The following is a 17,482-nucleotide window of genomic DNA, read 5'->3' as shown; positions in this document are numbered from 1 at the left end:
TAGGAAATGACGTTTGCTGATTTTGCTTTTAATAACACAAATTGGAAACTTCTATAATTTAATTAATGATGGTTAACAACTGGCTAGCAAAATTCTTGAGAATTCAGCAGTCGGCTTTCCTGAGCCAGTAGGAGCTGCCCCCACACAGCCCAAGGCGGAATCAGACGGTGGTCCTCATGGCACCCTCCAGTCCCGAGTGACTCCAATCCCGAGACCATAGCTCGGGGCCCACCGTTTCTGGCTTCAGTGTCAGTGGACTGTGCTGGGTCGCTGCTCTCTTCGCTCTCCACACCACACCCCGACCCCTGTGCCCTCCTCCATTCTGCCCCTCTGCCTGGATTGCCCTTACTCCCAGTGCCAGCCGGAGGAGCTGAGGGATGGGGGGAGGCTGCCTCGGCTCCCATGAGGCTCAGAGGCCTGACCTGCTTCAGCCTCTTTTCAGACCACCCCGGTCAGCACAACAGGAGCTGCCTGAGAACCAGCCCGCCCCTCCCCGACATGTGCCGCCCCAGAGGCACAAATCAGCCTGAGGGAGGCCTTGTACACAGCCAAGCAATCATCCCTAGGGCTCAATGCACTAGCTATTGCTTTGATCTGGGTGGGCTCCTCTGGGGGCTGAGCAGCTCAGCAGGCCACTCTTCCCCTGGGGTAGGGAGGAAGCTTAGTGCTGCCTTTGGGAACTCAGCTCTGAGGTGTGGCTGGGGTGAGGTGCAGCTGGGGCAAAGTGCGGCTGGGGTGAGGTGCAGCTGGGGCAAAGTGCGGCTGGGATGTGATGGACCCTCTGCACCATCACGTGGGGGAATTAGGAACAAACTGCCCCAGGGCAGAAGAGCAGGTAGTGAGACGCAAGAGGTGTAGGTGGAGAATGTTTATTGTATAAAATAAGAAGGGGCTGCCCCACCTCGGGGCACAATGAACAGAACTCCCCCCCACCCTCCCCCTCCAGGGAAGCCCATCCTGGGGCTTCCCTGCACCTGCCCCTGCAGCCCTGAGGGAGACCCTGCTCCCTCCCGGCCTCCGGCGGGGGCCAGGGAAGGCTGGAGCCACACCCCAGAATGAGGCGGCAGAGAGGACAGGATCCTGCCACCCAGCCTCATCCCCATGCTTTCCCCCCGTCCACCCCCGCCGCTCCCCACAGCCGACTCCGGGACACCACACGTCTCAACACAACAGCGGACACGCCCAGGGCTGCTCCCCGCCAGCCCTCAGGCTCCGGTGGGCCAGGGCTCTAGAAGACAGTGCACTTCTTCCCCGGCTTCTTCACGGGGGGCGGGCAGAGCACCGCGCGGATTGCCTCGTCAAACACTGTCTTCAGGCCCCGCTGGGTCAGGGCTGAGCACTCCAGGTATTTCACAGAGCCTAGCGGCAGCAAGGAGGGAACACGGTGAGGGTGGGGTACGGGGAGGCCCTTCCCGCGCCTGCCCGCCCCTCCCCTGCAGGCTGCCAGCGCCTACCCACCGATCTCCCGGGCCATGGCCAGGCCCTGTGGGTAGGTGATGGGCGCCAGCTTCTTGTCCCGCAGCCGCTCAATGGTGTCCTTGTCGTCGCGGAGGTCCAGCTTGGTGCCCACCAGGAGGATGGGCGTCTGGGGGCAGTGGTGCCGCACCTCCGGGTACCACTGCAGGGACAGATGCTCTGACCCCTAGGCCCACAGTCTGCTACCCCAGCCCCACCTGAGCAAGTCACGGCCCTCAGGGACTTTCACTACTGCTCCAGAGCTACACTTGGCTCTTCTTCCTTCAAGGGGTGACCAGGCGCGGATTTGGTGGGGAGATACCAGGAACAAACACGCAGCCAGGGAACCTGGAGACCTCCCAGGGCCTCCCAGTCAAGGCCCATCCCCAGCAGCCAGAGAACCCCTCTGTTCTGAGAGCTGCGGCCACCACCACGGCCCCCCATCAGCCCCCACGGTCATCTTCAGACCCCACTCCATGTGCCTACCCCAGGCAGAACCGTATCTCAATTGCCTCTAAAGGACAACTTGTCGGGGCGGGTACTGGGGCAAGCCCTCTCCCCACAGGAGCTCCCAGCCTTGCCCTACCTTGGCACGAACGTTCTCGAAGGAGGCGGGGCTCACCAGGGAGAAGCAGATCAGAAAGACATCCTTGGGAAAAAGGGGGGACCTGGTGGAGTGGTCAGGGGCTCCCCAGGGCCCTGCTCCCTCCCTCGTCCAGACCTCAGGGACCCACCCAGCTCCCAGGGCTGGCCCCACTGTCACCTACAGTCTGGGGATAGGAGAGTGGCCGCAGCCGATCGTAGTCCTCCTGACCCGCCGTGTCCCACAGCCCCAGGTTGACCGGTTTCCCGTCCACCATCACGTTGGCAGAATAGTTGTCAAAACTGCAAAGCAGTGAGGGCAGCGTCAGGGCTTGGGAGGGGTCCCAGAAACCCCCAGCCCTGCTGGCCTGCGTCTTGGGGTTCACGAGTCTGCGCGGAACTAGAACTCTGGCCAGCACCTTGGCTCCAGCCGGGAAGCCCAGAGACAGGGCCACCTGAGCCGACGTGGAAGCCCAGGGGAGACCCTGCCCGTGTCCCCCCATGCCACACTCACACGGAGGGCCTGTGCGCTCCCGGAAAGCCCCCACACTCACACGGTGGGGATGTACTCTCCGGGGAAGGCGTTGGTCGTGTAGCTGATCAGCAAGCATGTCTTCCCCACGGCGCTGCGGACAGGGCAAGCCACGTGGCTCCCGGGCCCGGCCTCGGACCCTCTGCCCAACAAGGGCAGCCCCCTCTCCCAGAGCCAGGGCGAGTTAGGGCCGTCTGGGGTCGAGAGGGGGACCCAGCCCACCAGATCCGCGGCGACCTAGGGCTGGAGGACGACCAGGGCAGGCCGGGCTCCGGGGGCTGGGGTGGTGAATAAGGGCGCAGGGCGCCCAACACTGGGGCCCCAGGCAGAGGCCCCGACTCCGAGGCTGGCGGCAGGAGAGGGTGGGGCCGGCTGAGGGTTCAACCCAGGTGAGAGGCCTGGCCCCACCCACTGGGAGGACAGGGCGGCGGCCCCGCCTAGCCGGCAGCCAGCCCAGGCGGGAGCCGGGCAGCATCAGGTGGGCCCGAGCTGGAGGCCCGCGGACCCCGCCCCGCCCCACCCCGCCCTCCTCGGCCCCGGGACGCACGCGGCTCGGGCGGGGTACGGCGGGGCCGCCTCGCGAGGACCCGGGCGCCACCCCCGCCCCGCCCCGCCCCGGCTGCGCCCCGAGCCCCCGAGCCCCCCTCCCGCCCAGCCCAGCCGAGCGGCCTCCGGGCCGCGCACTCACCCGTCGCCGACCACCACGCACTTGATGGCCTGCATGGGCGCGGGCCGGGCGGCGGCGGGCGCGGCCGCGAGCCGAGCTGCGGAGAAATGCCCGGCGCCGCAGCGGCCGCGGACCCGAGCGCCGAGCGAGCGGCCGGAGACAGCCGAGCGCCGCCGAGCGCCAGGCGCGGAGACAGCCGAGCGCGGCTGGCGGGGGGCGGGGGCGGGAGGGGGGTGCCCGGCCGCGCGGCTGGCGGGGCGGGGCCGCCCGAACCCGGGCAGAGCTGCGCAAGCTGCGGCGCCCCCGCCTCCAGCGCGTCCCCGGCCTGGGGGTCTCCTGCGGGTCCCTCGGCGCGCAGCGCAGGCCGGAGAGAGCCCAGCGATCTGGACCCGGCGCGGAGGGCTCCGCGCGCTGCGCTTTCTCGGGGACCCGCCCCCTGCCGCCGGGAGCCAGCTTGGGAACTCCGGGGTCTGCAGCCGCCCGAACCCCCAGACGGACAGCCCCCGCGGCCCTCCCGTCCCTCCAGGCAGCGGCGAGGAGGGGTGAACAGCCGCACCCCGGCAGGCCCTCCTTGCAGGGCTGGGGACAGAGGGCCGCGCGTTTAGAGAGAGGCACGGATGGTCGCGCGTTTGGAGAGAGAGGAGGGGCCAGAATGTATCACAAAGTGCAAGCGCGCTGTATTTCCAAACCCCGCCGCGCGCAGGCGGCCGCAGCGTTCACGGTGACATCGCAAAAGGCGAGGGGGAGACGCGCCCTCGGAACCCCTTCCCGGTGCGCTCCCACGTGGCGTCGACCGGGAAGAAGGGGCGGGTAGGGAGCCCTTCCCAGGCGCCTCCCACGGGGTTGCCCGGCGGCCCCGGCACCACCTCCAGTCGCCGCAACCCCCGCGTGGAACAGACGACCCGGGTCTCAAAGAGGCGACGCGGGCGGGACGCAGCCCCTGGTCCATCTCGGGCGCCGCCTGATGCGCTCCTACTGCGCCCGGGTCCTCCCGGCCTGTCTCACTTTGGGGGGCTCAGGGTCCTCACGGGGGACCCCTGCACGTAAGCTAGGACGGCGTTCTGCAGGAAGCTCGCCCTCTGGGCCTCCTCGTCCCGGATGCGGGCGATCTCCGCCTCCCGGAGTCGCAGCTTCTCCCGGAGAGACGCGTTCTCGCTCTCCCTGTCCAGCAGCGCCTCTCGGTGGTCGCTCGCCATCACTGCAGGGCCAGGAACGCAGTGAGCGGACGCAGCCCCAGCGCACTGTAGCACGGCCTCGGCACAGGAGACCTGGCCAGCCCCGCTCCCTGGCTAGCCTCACGTCCCACCAGTGGGCGGCGGGAGGACAAGGGTCTGGCTCACCTTTCAGCTGGCGCTCCAGGGCCGCCGCCTTCTCCCTCAGCGCCTCCTGAGCCGCCAGCTCCGCCTGCAGCCGGCCGTTCTGCTCCTGCAGCTCCACGCGCACCCTGCTCACCTCGGCCACCCTTTCCTGGTCCTTGAGGCTCAGCTCCTGCCAGGCACGAAGGTTGGGGAGTGAGGCGAGGGGTGGGGGCTAGCACGCCCGGGGCCCCCCACCGGAGCCCCGGCTACCTGCTGCAGCTCTTCCAGGCGCCGCCGCAGGCCCTCGACTTGTAGGCCCAGCTGGCTGGCCCGGGTCTGGGAGTCGGCCACCACCTGCTTCTGCTGTAGGCAAGCGCCCTGCGCCTCGTCCCGTGCCTGCGCCAGCAGTCTTAGCTTGTCCTCCAGATGAGCCAGGCGCTGTTGCTGTGAGCACAGGAACCGCCACGGAGCATGAGGGGCCCAGCCTGAACTCACCTGAGGGAATGTCTGCATGGGCAGGACCCCACCTCTCTGCAGGACTGGCTGCTCTAGTTACTATGACTCTGAACTCGCTCCCCTGGCAGCCACCTCCTCCAGATGCCCTCTGGGCTCTCCTCCTCCCTCTTTGGTCACACCACCCCTCCCGTCCATTCATGCGTGTAGTCACAGGCTGCAGAGATGGGCCAAACCTCTCCGCCATCTCAGGCCTTGATCCAAGGCTGAAGGTGACCCGACAGTGTCCAGGGTGTGCTGATCTGACTTCAACACCACACTCCCGCCTCCCCACTCAGACGGCAGCTCTGGAGTCTGCACGTGGGCCGCAATGCCCGGCAGCCTGGCTCCCCCAGAGGGTGGCGGACATGTGTGGCTCACCTCCTCCAGGCGGGCCTGGCTCTTGGCCTTGATCAGCTCCTCCTCAGCCTGGCCACGCTCACTGAGTGCTGCTGCTTTCACTCGGCTCAGCTCCTGCACAGACGGCCACCTGCCAGCCCATTCTCCTGTCCCTGGCCCAGGGCCCTTCTCTCTCTGGCCCATCCAGCCAACCCCAGCCAGGGGGGCTCGTCTCTGCCAGCCTCCTGAGGGCCACGCAGCTGCTCTGCCACCTAGGTCGCTGGGCAAGGTTCCTAAGGCCAAGGAAGCCCGAATGCCACCTAAGTCCCTCTAGCTTCTTGGGCACACTGGTGGGTGGGTCCCCAAGGCGGGGCCTGTGAGGCTCTGAGAACAGGAAGAGGTCTCTGGTCCTGAGGCGGTGAACACCAGGGGCCCCTGCCTTGTTCAGCCCAGGGCTAAGGCAGAGCTTGGCCCTGCCTGGTGGGCACTCACCTCCTCCAGGGACAGCCGCGCGGCCTCCAGCCTCTGCACCCGCTCCTGCATGGCCTTCTCACTCTCCTCCAGGTGACGGGTCATATGCTCCACCTGCTCAGGGGCAGGGATTGTGGGGCCGGACTGGAGAGCGGGGCCTCCCTACCTTCCCCTCATCGACTCCCCACCCTGGAAGGCAGGTGTCTCTTGGGAACCTTGTTCATCCTGAGAAAGCACTGCCTCAGATGGCCTAGCAGGAAACTACCCCAGCATGCACACCCTGAATGAGTGGGGCTTAGTGTCTCTTTAACGGCAGCCTGTACTACGGCTCAGACATTGCCAGCGTCCCCCCGACCCACCCCCAATAGGAGGTTCTGGGTCTGACATCTGCTCAGGCTGGCAAAATACGGCCACCCAGTGACCCAAGATTGGCAAGGGAAGCTCCCACCAGGTGTGTGCTTTGGGGACACCTGCGTGACACCAAGGCCAGATACTGAGATGTGTTAGAGGCCAACGAAGAGGGCACCTCCTTGATGCGCAGGCTTTCTGAGTCCTCCAGGCTTTGTCTGCATCTTCTCTTCTCCATGTCCAGGCGCTCTGGAAGCCCAGGGCGGGCAGAGCATGCGTGAGTATCCTCTGGGGGCCCCCGTCCCCCGGTGCCCATCCCCAGGCCCCTCCACAGCAGGCCTGCCCATGCTCACCCTCGGCCTGGATGGCCCGCATCTTCAGCTCAGCTGACATGCTGGTCAGCTCCTGCCTGGTCTGGAACAGCTGCTCCTGCTGACACCTGAACTTCCGCTCCAACTCGTCTACCTGAAAGCCGGCACCAGGGAGGGAAGCTGCAGCCCAGCCCTACCGCGCCCACCCTGGGCTCCCTGGCACCACCACAGCTACCTGGTTTTGCAGAAGCAGGTTCTTTTCATTGGCAGCAGACAAGTCTCTGAGGAGCTTAGACTCCCGCTCTGCAGCTTCCTGGGAGGAGAACGGGGTATGGGCAGTGAGGGTCACGAAGCCACCACGCACCCCTTGGCCCATCCCTCTCAAGCCCTGCCCACCCACCTGCTGCTCCAGCTTGAGCTCCTTGGCCTGCCTCTGTGACAGGCTCAGCTGCTCCTGTTCCGCTGTGGCCAGGAGCTCCCCCAGGTCCTGGGCCTTCTGCTCCGACAGAGCCAGGGCGGCCTCTGTCATCTGCAGCCTGCAGAAAGGAAGGGCACCACCCCCGCCCCGGCTGGAGTTTCACATGCCTTACAAAGGCCTCGCTGCTCTCACTGTTGCTGGGCACCTAGTCAACCCCAGCCAGCACCCGCCTCCTCCAGGAAGGCTTCTGGGTTACTGCCCCAGCCTCACCATTTCCCACCTCTGCTTTGCAAACAGGACTTGCACACAGGCTCACACCACCCTCCTCTGCCCTGTGGTCACGTCTCTGAAGTATCCTGAGGCCACCCCCCACTTACTTGGCCTTGAGAGCGTTGATGATGGAGTGCCTCTCATTCAGGGCTTCCTGAAGCTGCCCTACATGGGCTGCTGACGCCCTGTGGGCAGAGAGGAGGGTGCAGAGAGTAACCCAAACCCCAGAGCGCTCCCATACCCCTCTGGCCTTGGTAGCTGCTGCTGTTTCTTAAGCATCTATGGTCGTCTGGGCACTGAGCCTCCAGCCACCTCCTCGTGGCCTCACTCGTGGGCTCAGGTTGGTCCCATCTGAGTCTGAGCCAGGACCTGATCCCTGGAGCCTCACCCTGCCCCTGCTCTGGGCCCGCTCACCTGCTGCTCTTGGCCATCTCTTCTCGCTGCTTATCAATAGTCTCCATCAAGTCCAGGAACTGGGGACAGAGACAGCCGCAGCCCTGTCAGGGCACCTGCAGCCTGTCCACCTGACCTTCTCAGGGGGAAGGAGAGCTGGCGCCCACCAACGCAGCAAGGCAGCGAAGGGTTCCACCCACAGTGCCCTGTCTCCTTCACAGGAAGGGTGGCCCCTGCAGAGCGAGGCCTCGGGGCTCAGACGCCAGCTCCCCAAGGAAGTCCACCTGCAGGAGATCAGACCAGGAGGCCGCCCCTCCTTCCTGGTACCAGCCACTCAGAGGCTCCAGGGCCCCGAGGAAGGGAAGGTGGGCAGACCACGGGGCTGAGGAAGGAAGGACATGGCCAGGCCCTCCAGCCATAAGCAGCTCCAAGATCAGTGAAGGCGCCATCCTCACCTGCTTGGACTTCTCCTCCCGGAGGTGCTGGACCTCCTTACTGAGGACGTGAGTGCGGGCTTGGTTCTCCTGGAAGGTGGTGAGCCGGTCCTGGCTGTGGCCCATGGCTTGCTCTGCAGAAGGAGCTGTGTCAGCTGGGCATGGGGGCTCATGCCTGGAATCCCAGCACTTTGGGAGGTCGAGGTGGGTGGATCACCTGAGGTCAGGGGTTCCAGACCAGCCTGGCCAACATGGTGAAACACCATCTCTACTAAAAATACAAAAAATTAGCTGGGCATGGTAGCGCACACCTGTAATCCCAGTTACTTGGGAGGCTGAGACAGGAAAATCGCTTGAACCTGGGAGGTGGAGGTTGCAGTGAGCCGAGATTGCGCCACTGCACTCCAGCCTGGGTGACTGAGTGAAACTGAGTCTCACACACACACACACACACACACACACACACACACAAAGGAGCCGTGTCACCCCAGGGCTGCTTAGCCTCAGGAGTAGCTGGTGGCCACCAGCCCTGCACCCAGCGGCTGGCTGCTTGGGAATCTATGCTGTGTGGGGCAACGTCTCACCCGGCAAGTCAGGGGTGCCCCCTCAGTGCATGAGGGGTGGAAGTGCTTCCTGGGGTTCGGGCTGTGAGCAGGAGCCGCCTGGTGTTGGGGAGTGCGTGCACACGTGGGGCAGAGGTGCAAAAGGCGAGGGCCCTCCTGGGGCATCTGGCCACCATCCCAAAGGTCAAGGGGCACTGCACAATGCTGAGGCAAATGCTGTGCCCAGCTCATGTTCTGGAAAGATCTGGGTGGCATGTGGCGAGGAGGCAGAGGTCAGGAGCGACGACAACAACCAGGGCAGTGCCGAGGCAAAGCCAGGGACGGTGTAGCTGGAGCCAGAGGCCAGGCAGAGCCAGCAAGAGGGGTGAGCCCTCAGCACAGGGGCTGGAAGAGGCTGCCGCTGTGCGCGGATTAGGGAGTACGGGGGGCCTGGCAAAGTCCCCAGCTGGGTCTGGGGCACTGGGGCCTAAGGCTGAGACATCAGCTGGAAGGATTCGGGGTCGCTGGTGGGAGGGAATGTGGAGGCCAGCACAGGCCAGGGGGCCCCACCTCACCTGACTCACATGCAGGGCCACAAACTCAGGGTGACCAGGGAGCTTTCCTGGCCAAGGCCTGGGCCACCTGAAGCATCAGCAAAGCCACTAAGGCCAGGGCTGTGAGCCACGCGGCCTCAGCTTCCCCAGCGGTGAAACGGGCACCCCTCTACTGCACAGGTCCTAAGAACTCAGCAAGTACACAGGGCGCCTCGGACAGTGCCCATGTGTGGTGAACGCCATTCAAGTGCCAAACAGGTGCCCCACGACCCCTCTGCTCCTTCCTGCTTCCCCTGGGCTCTCAAGCTGCTCTCCTCATCAGTTCCCGTCCTGAGCCCAGCACCCCGCCCTCAGTGGACAGGCCTCTGTCAAAGGCTCACGCATCGCTTCACACAGCCCTGCACCGTACCCACGGCTCTGAGGACGTCTCCAGGGATGTTGTTCCCAGCCAGGTCCAGTCTCCACAGGGTTCTGTTGCTGGGGAGACAGTTCATGAGGGCCCGGCCCCCCAGGAGGCCAACATTATTCCAGCGCAGGTCTGGAAGGAAACCTGTAGTCACCAGACAGAATGCACCTGGCAGAGGGGGAGCTGGTCTGGCCGGGGTGCTTCCCTAGGGGGCACTGCCTTGTGGTCATCAACAGAGCAGGAATGCAGGCCAGACCCCTAGCCCCTCACTTCCCAGAGCAGAGGCAGCCTCAGAGGGATGAGGGAGCCCGAGGCGCCTGGGAGGCCTCACCCAGCTGCTGGAGGGTGGTGTTGCCCTTCAGGGCTAGGGCCAGCTCCTCGGCGCCCTTGTGACTGATCTGGTTGTTGCGGAGGTCCAGCTGCTGCAGGGCGCCGTTGGCCGCCAGGCCCCCGCAGAAGGTGGCGAAGGCATCGTCCCACGTGCCCAGGCTGTTCCACTCCAGCGTGAGGCTGCAGGAGGGGCAGAAGCCAGTGTTCACCCAGGGGACTGCCTGGCCTGTGGGGTTCAGGGCTTGGGGACGGGTGTGGGCTTGGGGTCTGATGGGCCGGAGCCTCTGCCTACCCCTGCCAACGTATGTGAAACATGGGCAACTGGCAATAGGGAACTCTTGGGCTGCAGAACCATGTGCTCTGGGGCCAATCCTCAACCACACAGAGACAGGGCCTGGGGTCGGGACCACCACCCACCTCTGAATGGACTTGTTCTGTTGGAGGAGTTTTCCCAGAGCCTCGGCCCCTGCGGCCCGAAGGTTGTTGCCCTAGGAGAGAAACAGGCCGGTAGTCACTCCCGTGCCCTGACTGGCTCTGAATTCCCACCCATGCCCCAAGGGCCTTGGTCAGCCAGAGAACAAGCCTGGGGTGCACCCTGCAGCCTCCCTCAGCTCCTGGGGTCCCTGTCTTCAGGGGGCTTCCAAGGGCCGGCTTGTTTGCCAATGTGAACTCTTGCTCCGGAGATGGTCACACACAGGAGGCCATCAGAGAACGGCCTGGGGACTCACAGACAGCTTCCAGCCACCTGCCCAGACCCCAGGCCCCGAGACCTGGCATCTTCCACCTCTCCTCTTGCCCTTGGGTGGCACACTCGGACACTCAAGAGTGCAGGTATCTCACCTTTAAGTCCAGAAAGCGCAGCACGGTGTTGGCACACAGGCCTCGGAGCAGCAGTGTGGCCCCTGTGTAAGAGGGGACGGCGGTCACTCTCTGCCCCTGCTGACCCCAAGGCCCTCCCCTTGGGCCCCTTTTCAGGGCAGCTCCCTAGACTCAGGAAGGGACAACTGTCCCGGTGGTCTGGGTTGGCGCTGGCCAAGAGTCTCGCTGTGAAGTCATGTTTGAAACACCTGCAGCCCCTGCCAGGCACCCAGCCGGCTCAGCACGCGGGGAACCAGGTAAGACCGGGAATGTTACGGCCTCTCCCTCGTCATACAGAGGAACTGCCCTCTACTCCCAGGTGCAGGAAGGGGCGCCCCTGCTCCCTCTAACTACGGCACAGGAAGAGAAGAGCCTGGAGAGGAAGCGACCTCTGGGGCTGCCGAGGCAATGGTGTGGGCAGCTAAGGAGCAAAGGGATCCACCCCGCCGCGCCTGCCCACCTTCCTCGCTGAGCATGCAGTCACTCAGGACCAGCTCCGTGCACAGCGTCTCCCTCGGCAGCAGCTTGCCCAGGGCCCTGCAGGTCTCCACCGTCAGGCTTTGCGTGGCCAGGTCCAGCCGGCCCCTGGGAAGCTGGTGCAGCTGCTGCAGGACAGCCTCCTGGGGCTCGGCCCCACTCTCCCTGCACAGGCGGCTGTAGGAGCGCCGGAACTCCTCCATGACCCGCGGGGCCGGCAGGGCCTCCTCCGCATGCTCCTGCAGCTGCTGAAAGGGAGCCGCGCGGTGCGGAGCAGTCCCAGCGCCGGGTACAGGAGACGGGGCCTCCGCCGACCCGGGCGAAGAGCAATCGGAGCGGGCTCCGCGGGCGGGAGGTCCTGGGAGCGCGCGGCTGGGCGGTAGTCAAGGTCCGCTTTGGGCTGGGGCCCCGCAGTGCTTGGGGACCACCCGTGCAGGAAGCAGGCAGGTGCGTCGCGCTCCCACACCCAGCCCTGCCCCGCCTGCAGCCCCGACCCCCGCCCTCGCGACAGCCGCGTCGGGGCCTCAGTATCCAGGAAGAACGAGGCGCGCCGGGAGAGGCCGCGGGAACTACAACTCCCAGCAGGCTCTGCGCAGGCAGCGCTTGGTGCGGGCCAATGAGAACAAAGGAACTGGCGCGCCCTTCGGGCCGCAAGCTGAGAGGGGGCAGCGCGCTCCAGGTTCATTGGCTAGGGGCATGAGGGTGGGGCCCTGGGAGCGCACGCTCCGGGCTCATTGGCTGAGGGACGTGAGGGTGGTGCCCCGGGAGGGCGCGTTCCAGGTTCATTGGCTGAGGGACGTGAGGGCGGGGCTGCTGGAGGGCGCGCTCCGGGCTCATTGGCTGAGACGTGGGGGCGAGGCTCCGAGAGAAGGCGCTTCGGACTGATTGGCTAGGGGCGCGGGTCGGGGCTCCGGGGGCGCGCTCCGGTCTCATTGGCTGGAGGCGCGGGGCGGGGTTCCGGTGGGCGCGCGTTGAGGCTGCGGTCATGGAGGGACCCGGAGCTGGATCCGGCTTCCGGAAGGTGAGGGCCGGCGGGCAGGGGCTAGGCAGGCGCGGACGCTCCGTCCCGACCTCACGCGTGACACCGTGAGGGCCAGACGCCAGCCCCCGCGCCGCCCCCTGTGCCTTTGAGGTTGGGCCCGTTCTCAGACTCCATCTCCGGCCGGGCCGCGCGCCCCGCACCCTCCTGGGCTGGTGTCTCGCAGCTGGTAGGAGGGCGCGTGGAGCAGCCGGGGCTGCGGGAAGATGGAGAGGGTCTGCAGAAACAGGCAGGGGTGGGCGCCGTCACGGCGGAGTCCAAGCCGGCGAAGACAGAGGAGGAGCTGGGCCGCCGCCCTGCGCCCTGAGCCTGGGGTCTCCTGTTAAGGGAGATCAGGCCCCAGGACGGGGACAGTGAGATCGTCCAGCCCGAGGAGCCGGCAGGACCTACCCCAGCCGCTAGGCAAAGTGGTTTCCCTTTTGTTTGCTCCCCGGTGGGCGCCAGCACTGGGCTAGGAACGCGTGGTTTCTTCGGTGCTCCACGTTACACACACTTGACATGGATTAACCCTACCTGCCAGTGGAGAAACTGAGGCACTGGGGCGTTAAGTGACTCAGCAGGGCTAGGGTCAGACCTAGGCCGTCTGAGCCAGGATCCGCCCAGGCTGGAGGGCGTGCCCTGCTCTTCCCTGTTCCTGGAAGTGGAGCTCTCTGGGGGTGCCATGTGCAGATGACCCCATCGGTGCAGGCAGAGTGGTTTCCGAGCCTTTCTACTGCTCTACCTGAAGGTTGGGGCACCGAGCTTTCTCGATGTCAGCAGGGCCTCGTGGGCCTCTGTGGCCTGGGAAGGGAGGGTCTTAGGCCCTTGTGAACCCATCCTGGAGGGAGGACTTCAGCCCTGTAGAAGCAGGGAGAATTCTGTTTCTCCTGCATCAGGCCCTTCTTTATCACCCAAAGCAGCAGGGCGGGGGGTCGGTGTGGGGAACTCTGGTGGTGGAGTTGCTGAAGATTCTTGCCAGAATTCAGAAAGAGAAAGTCACTGAGGCTTGGGCCACCTCACTGGCTGGTTGTGAGAACAGCAGGTTAAAGTAGCCGAAAGGCCACTGCCGGAGAGGGGCACTGGGTACACACCCCAGGAGGTCATGTGTTCTATCAAGCCCACCTGACAACTAAAGGCCCGAGGGCTCTGGCCAGAGCTGGAGCTGTGGTTATTGCAGAGAATGAGCGTGAGGATGATGGGGAGTGGGGGGCCTGTAGCCCTGGCGTGGCGCCCACATGTCATGGGGCAAAGCTGGCTGTGTCCTAGGCCCCCCCTACAACCGCCCCAGTGCTGGCCTGCCTTCCGAGGCCACTGCCGATGTACGGGGAAGCCCCTTGGATTGTCGAGGCAGCCCTGGCATCCGCCACTCTCTGGCGTGGTCTTCCTTCCAAGGCCTGGGGCAGCAGTGTTGGGGGTCCCGGAGCAGGTGGGGAGATAGTGCCTTCTCTACCTTTTCTGGTGCTTTTCTGGTACTGCTGGCGGTAAGCAGCTGGAAGGACCAGCAGGTGGCACTGAGCTCATGCGGGTGGTGACTGGGACCCTGGCTAGGGGACAGCAAGGGCTCAGGACGAGCCGGGATGCTGGACAAGCCGGGATGCTGGACCCTGCTGCCCGCTGCTGGGGAGCACTGTTCACCACCCGCATCTCAGGGCTTCACCCGTCCGTGCTCTGCTTGTCACCTGCTGGACTGCTCTGGGTGAGGTGCTGTGACCTCCCTGTGGCCGATGCTGGTGGCCTGGCTGGTCGTTCACCCACCTGCCCTTTTAGTGCCTGTTTCTGGGCGCCCACTGCCCTCCCCCACCGCAGTCCTGGACGCTCCGTGCTGGCTCCTTTCCCAGCTGCTGTGGGCCGGTTCCTGGCCTGGGCCGCCTCCTTGAGTCCTGTGGCTCCACCAGCCACCCAGGGCTGCCCTCCCGAGTCTTGGCCACCACCACTGCAGCTGCCACGCGCCACTCCGTGTGGACAGCTCCTGTGTTCACACACAATGCATCCCAAACTGATCTCCTGTGTCCTAGCTCCAAAATAAACTTGCCCACGGTTCCCTATCTCCTCAGAGCAGTGCTGTCCTTTTGGGGCCTTGGCGTAGACTCCTCCCTTGTCCCCGTCCTCCGTCCATCAGAAAGGCCCTGGCTCTGCAGTTCCCTCCCTTCCCCCGACCCCGGGCATGGCAGCCAGAGTGGTCCTTTCCAACGCCAGTGCTGCTTTCCACAAAAAACCTAGAGAGGACTCCCAGTTTCCTGCCATGGAGACATGGAGAGCTGATCAGGCCCTGGGCCCTCAGCGTCTGGCCCACCCCACTCCAGCCTGCGGACCACGCTGGCGCAGCCCCGCTCTGCGCTCCCAGGACACCAGCACCTCCTGCAGGATCATGAGCACCAGGGCAAGACCGGCGGAGCTGACCCAGCACCCAGAACAGAGTTGGCACAAGGAAGGCCCTACTGGTGGCACTCCCTCAGGCCAGCCCACCTGGGGAGCAGCCACCTCCAGCCTCCAGACCCATCCCGGGCTCTGCCTTCCCTGCCTTCCCACAAGGAGAGCAGAGCCATGGCCCTCTGCCGGGGATGGGAGTGCAAGATTAGGCCGGACTCGACGAGGCCTTTCTCCACTCTCTCCCTGGAGCCCCAGCAGCGGGGCCTGCTCCCTTGTCTGCGACCACTCACGCTGTAGGGAGGCCCCCAGCACAGACCCTGCGCAGAGCCCTGGTGCCCCCTAGTGGAGCTGCCCACACATCTGCTTCAGCTTCTGCCACCCGAAGCACTAGGCTGGCCCTTGTCCCCTGCCCTGGGAGAGGCCCAAGCACAGAAGGCGTCTCCAGCCAGAAGTCACAGCCACTGTCACCAGAATGGTCACCACCCTGGGGGGTGCGGGGGGAGGGCGGGGCCTGGCGCTGACACCCTCCTCCCCTCTAGGAGCTGGTGAGCAGGCTGCTGCACCTGCACTTCAAGGATGACAAGACCAAAGGTGCGGGTGGGGGTGCGGGCGGGAGGTGGGTCCCCGTATCTGTCCTCAGGGACCCTTTCCTGCAACTCTGCAGGGCCAAGGCCTCGGGAGGGCAGGGGTACGTCTGGAGCACCCAGCCAGAGTGGTGGCTGAGGGTCCCGCATAACCTCCCCCTGCCTTGCAGTGAGCGGGGATGCGCTGCAGCTCATGGTGGAGTTGCTGAAGGTCTTCGTTGTGGGTGAGCCCAGGGCCCACGCTCCCTCCGGGCACAGCATCCGGAATTCCTTTTGCGTTTTTCCAGCGGGAAAACCAAGACATGTTTTCCCGTTTCCCATAAGGGCCTAAACTTGGGTCTCCTGAGCCTGTTTGTCAGGTGATGTGGCCTGGTTCTGGGGGCTGCCCGTGGGTGTGGGGGGGGGCACCGGCCCAGGCTGAGGCTCTCACTGGGCTCGGGTTTAAGATCCCCCCGGCATCCCCCACCTGTCGCGTTTCTCACCGCAGAAGCAGCAGTCCGCGGGGTGCGGCAGGCCCAGGCAGAAGACGCGCTCCGTGTGGACGTGGACCAGCTGGAGAAGGTGCTTCCGCAGCTGGTGCGTGAGCATGGGTCGGGGCGCAAGTGGGGGTGCCCGGCTGGCTGGCCCTAAGTGCTTCTCTCCCCCACAGCTCCTGGACTTCTAGGGATCTCAGCCGTGGCTGAAGCCACCCCCAGAGGAGCCCCTGGTCCACAGAAGCAGGCCTTGTGTTTCCAGCGGCCTCTGATAACAGGCAGGGAAGGACCTGAGGGATTTGGAGTTGATTCAAACAAGATCTCTGGGAGTCTCCAGCCTGTGCAGAAGGGGCAGGACTGCAGCACGCTGCTGGCCTTGGAGTGTCCAGTGGGGACACTGGTGTGGGAAGGGGCAGCACCTGGGGAGTCCCTGCCTCTCCTCCCTGGGGCAATAGTGTGCATGCATGCCACCTGGGGTCCTACAGGCAGGTGCTGGGAAAGGCCTGGCCAGCAGGTAGCCTGTGTGTTTGACAAACAGCGGCTGGCAGCGCTGCCTCCTGCCCACATTCCTGCCACCCGACATCAAAGCTGGAGTGTGACCTTACCAGCCATGCGATATTCCCCTTGGAAGATACTTCTCCAGGCTATAAATTTGTTCTCACAAAGCAACACCAATAAATCAAAACTGTCTCTCCCAGCTTGGCCTTCTTGCCATTAATCACCAAAGTCAAACTGCTTCAAAGCCGCACTCCCCGTGTGCGCCCTTCCACTCCTGGTAAGAAAGCAAAGCGCCAGGAGGACGCACTAACAAACAGCATGTGTGCGAGTGCCTCGGCCCCACCCCCAGGCGCTGTGGAACCCGGACCGCGTACATGTGGCCGCCCGCCTGGAAAATGTTACTCTACCCCAGGGGTTGGGGCAGCCACGGGGGCTGCCACCAGTGGGCAGTGGCTTCCAGGAATGTTCCTGTGGCTGCAGGCAGTGGCCACAGGCAGGATCACGATGCACAGGGTGAGACGGACCCCGGCCCGAGGGCCTGCTGAAATGAAGAAAGGGCCTCCCCTTTTCTCCGACACCGGTCCCGAGCAGTGCCATAGAGGTACAGGTCAGCCCCCTCAGGCCACACCCCCTGCCCACCCTTGGAGACACGGGGCTGTGGGACCTGTCTGGATGCCCCACCCAGGTCTGGCTGCCCTCTGACTCTCAGGGGCCTCTGGCATAAGCTCCACTTGTGCCAACGCTTGGGAAGCGGGCAAGGCCTTGGACCACTTCCCCTCCAGCCCACCCCACTTTCTCTCTCTTGTCAGAGCCCAGGACTGGAAGCACCCCAGGGGCTCTCAGCTGAGCGCCATCCTGGAGCCCCACGCAGGGAGGGGAAGCGGTAGGGGGTCAGGCCCCAGGGTGGGAAGCACAAGAGCTGCCCCGTGGGAACCATCGGAGGCGACCCAGCTTCTCTCCTGCCCTGGTGCCCGAAGACAACTTTGAGGCAAGCTTCTTCATCCTTGATTTAGCCCCAGTAGCCCCGGGCAGCTGCTGGGATCCACCCCTTCCCCGCCCTGCCCACCTCAGTAGGTCAGTTTGAAAGCCCTGGGAGCCTGTGGAAGTCATCAGACTTGCTGGGGAGGCCGGCTGCAGGGTGGACCGGGGCCAGAACCCAGCACTACAGCCGCCTGGGGGCAGCGGGAGGCCTGAGGCCAGGCCCTGCCCTACAGATGTGGGGTGACCTACTAGCTCCTCCCCCAGCTCCTGGTCTGGGGCTTGGCTCCTGGGTTGCAGGTAATTTCCCCCAAAAGACTTTCCTCCAGCACTTCTGTTCTCCTTGGAGGAGTAAATAACTGTTAGGTAAAAATGAAGAGGAGA

The 17,482-nt window shown here is 65.0% G+C and overlaps 3 protein-coding genes across 10 annotated transcripts; 1 reads left to right on the top strand and 2 right to left on the bottom strand.

Annotated features, from left to right (window-relative positions):
- Positions 1-855: 855 nt before the first annotated feature.
- Positions 856-3,442, bottom strand: RAC3 (Rac family small GTPase 3). Of its 3 annotated transcripts, none has more exons than XM_054457415.2 (6): positions 3,258-3,442; positions 2,592-2,663; positions 2,223-2,340; positions 2,042-2,104; positions 1,459-1,618; positions 856-1,359 (listed from the first exon to the last, which is right to left on the bottom strand). In XM_054457415.2, exons 1-6 carry the CDS (start codon positions 3,290-3,292, stop codon positions 1,229-1,231), a joined length of 579 nt encoding a protein of 192 aa, XP_054313390.1. In that variant the 5' UTR covers positions 3,293-3,442; the 3' UTR covers positions 856-1,228. The 3 variants fall into 3 exon arrangements, with proteins under 3 accessions (XP_054313390.1, XP_054313391.1, XP_063512602.1); XM_054457416.2 differs by having other exon boundaries at positions 1,455-1,618; positions 3,258-3,420; XM_063656532.1 differs by lacking the exon at positions 2,592-2,663 and having other exon boundaries at positions 3,258-3,413.
- A 449-nt stretch (positions 3,443-3,891) lies between these two features.
- LRRC45 (leucine rich repeat containing 45) lies at positions 3,892-12,118 on the bottom strand. Its single transcript, XM_054457414.2, has 17 exons — positions 11,161-12,118; positions 10,683-10,744; positions 10,260-10,330; positions 9,844-10,022; positions 9,516-9,644; positions 8,032-8,144; positions 7,598-7,656; positions 7,291-7,368; positions 6,896-7,031; positions 6,731-6,808; positions 6,538-6,649; positions 6,363-6,433; positions 5,858-5,950; positions 5,408-5,500; positions 4,805-4,978; positions 4,577-4,724; positions 3,892-4,434 (listed from the first exon to the last, which is right to left on the bottom strand). Exons 1-17 carry the CDS (start codon positions 11,378-11,380, stop codon positions 4,238-4,240), a joined length of 2,013 nt encoding a protein of 670 aa, XP_054313389.1. The 5' UTR covers positions 11,381-12,118; the 3' UTR covers positions 3,892-4,237.
- On the top strand, positions 12,118-16,319 carry CENPX (centromere protein X). 6 transcript variants are annotated; one of them, XM_054457410.1, is made up of 5 exons: positions 12,118-12,198; positions 15,105-15,156; positions 15,320-15,373; positions 15,637-15,710; positions 15,799-16,319. In XM_054457410.1, the coding sequence occupies exons 1-5, from the start codon at positions 12,163-12,165 to the stop codon at positions 15,811-15,813; spliced, it is 231 nt and encodes a 76-aa protein (XP_054313385.1). In that variant the 5' UTR covers positions 12,118-12,162; the 3' UTR covers positions 15,814-16,319. The 6 variants fall into 6 exon arrangements, with proteins under 6 accessions (XP_054313385.1, XP_054313384.1, XP_054313387.1 ...); XM_054457409.1 differs by having other exon boundaries at positions 15,637-15,725; XM_054457412.2 differs by lacking the exon at positions 15,320-15,373.
- Positions 16,320-17,482: the final 1,163 nt, after the last annotated feature.

The sequence above is a fragment of the Pongo pygmaeus genome, chromosome 19 (assembly GCF_028885625.2).
Source record: "Pongo pygmaeus isolate AG05252 chromosome 19, NHGRI_mPonPyg2-v2.0_pri, whole genome shotgun sequence".
Taxonomy (NCBI): domain Eukaryota; kingdom Metazoa; phylum Chordata; class Mammalia; order Primates; family Hominidae; genus Pongo; species Pongo pygmaeus.
Note: the sequence above shows the minus strand (reverse complement) of the source record. Positions and strands in the feature narration are given on the sequence as shown.

What these genes read in the sequence shown, in the direction of transcription:
- RAC3 (XM_054457415.2), bottom strand. Translation starts at nt 3,292, where the DNA reads ATGCAGGCCATCAAGTGCGTGGTGGTCGGCGACGG. An exon ending in GGAGAGTACATCCCCACCGT is followed by an intron (nt 2,341 to 2,591) that starts GTGAGTGTGGGG and finishes ACTGCTTTGCAG; the next exon opens with TTTTGACAACTATTCTGCCA. An exon ending in CACTCTCCTATCCCCAGACT is followed by an intron (nt 2,105 to 2,222) that starts GTAGGTGACAGT and finishes CTTTTTCCCAAG; the next exon opens with GATGTCTTTCTGATCTGCTT.
- LRRC45 (XM_054457414.2), bottom strand. Translation starts at nt 11,380, where the DNA reads ATGGAGGAGTTCCGGCGCTCCTACAGCCGCCTGTGCAGGGAGAGTGGG. An exon ending in AGCTCAAGCTGGAGCAGCAG is followed by an intron (nt 6,809 to 6,895) that starts GTGGGTGGGCAG and finishes TTCTCCTCCCAG; the next exon opens with GAAGCTGCAGAGCGGGAGTC. An exon ending in GCCAGGCCCGCCTGGAGGAG is followed by an intron (nt 4,979 to 5,407) that starts GTGAGCCACACA and finishes CTGTGCTCACAG; the next exon opens with CAACAGCGCCTGGCTCATCT.
- CENPX (XM_063656534.1), top strand. Translation starts at nt 12,163, where the DNA reads ATGGAGGGACCCGGAGCTGGATCCGGCTTCCGGAAG. An exon ending in CTGGATCCGGCTTCCGGAAG is followed by an intron (nt 12,199 to 15,104) that starts GTGAGGGCCGGC and finishes CCTCCCCTCTAG; the next exon opens with GAGCTGGTGAGCAGGCTGCT. An exon ending in CAAGGATGACAAGACCAAAG is followed by an intron (nt 15,157 to 15,319) that starts GTGCGGGTGGGG and finishes CCTGCCTTGCAG; the next exon opens with TGAGCGGGGATGCGCTGCAG.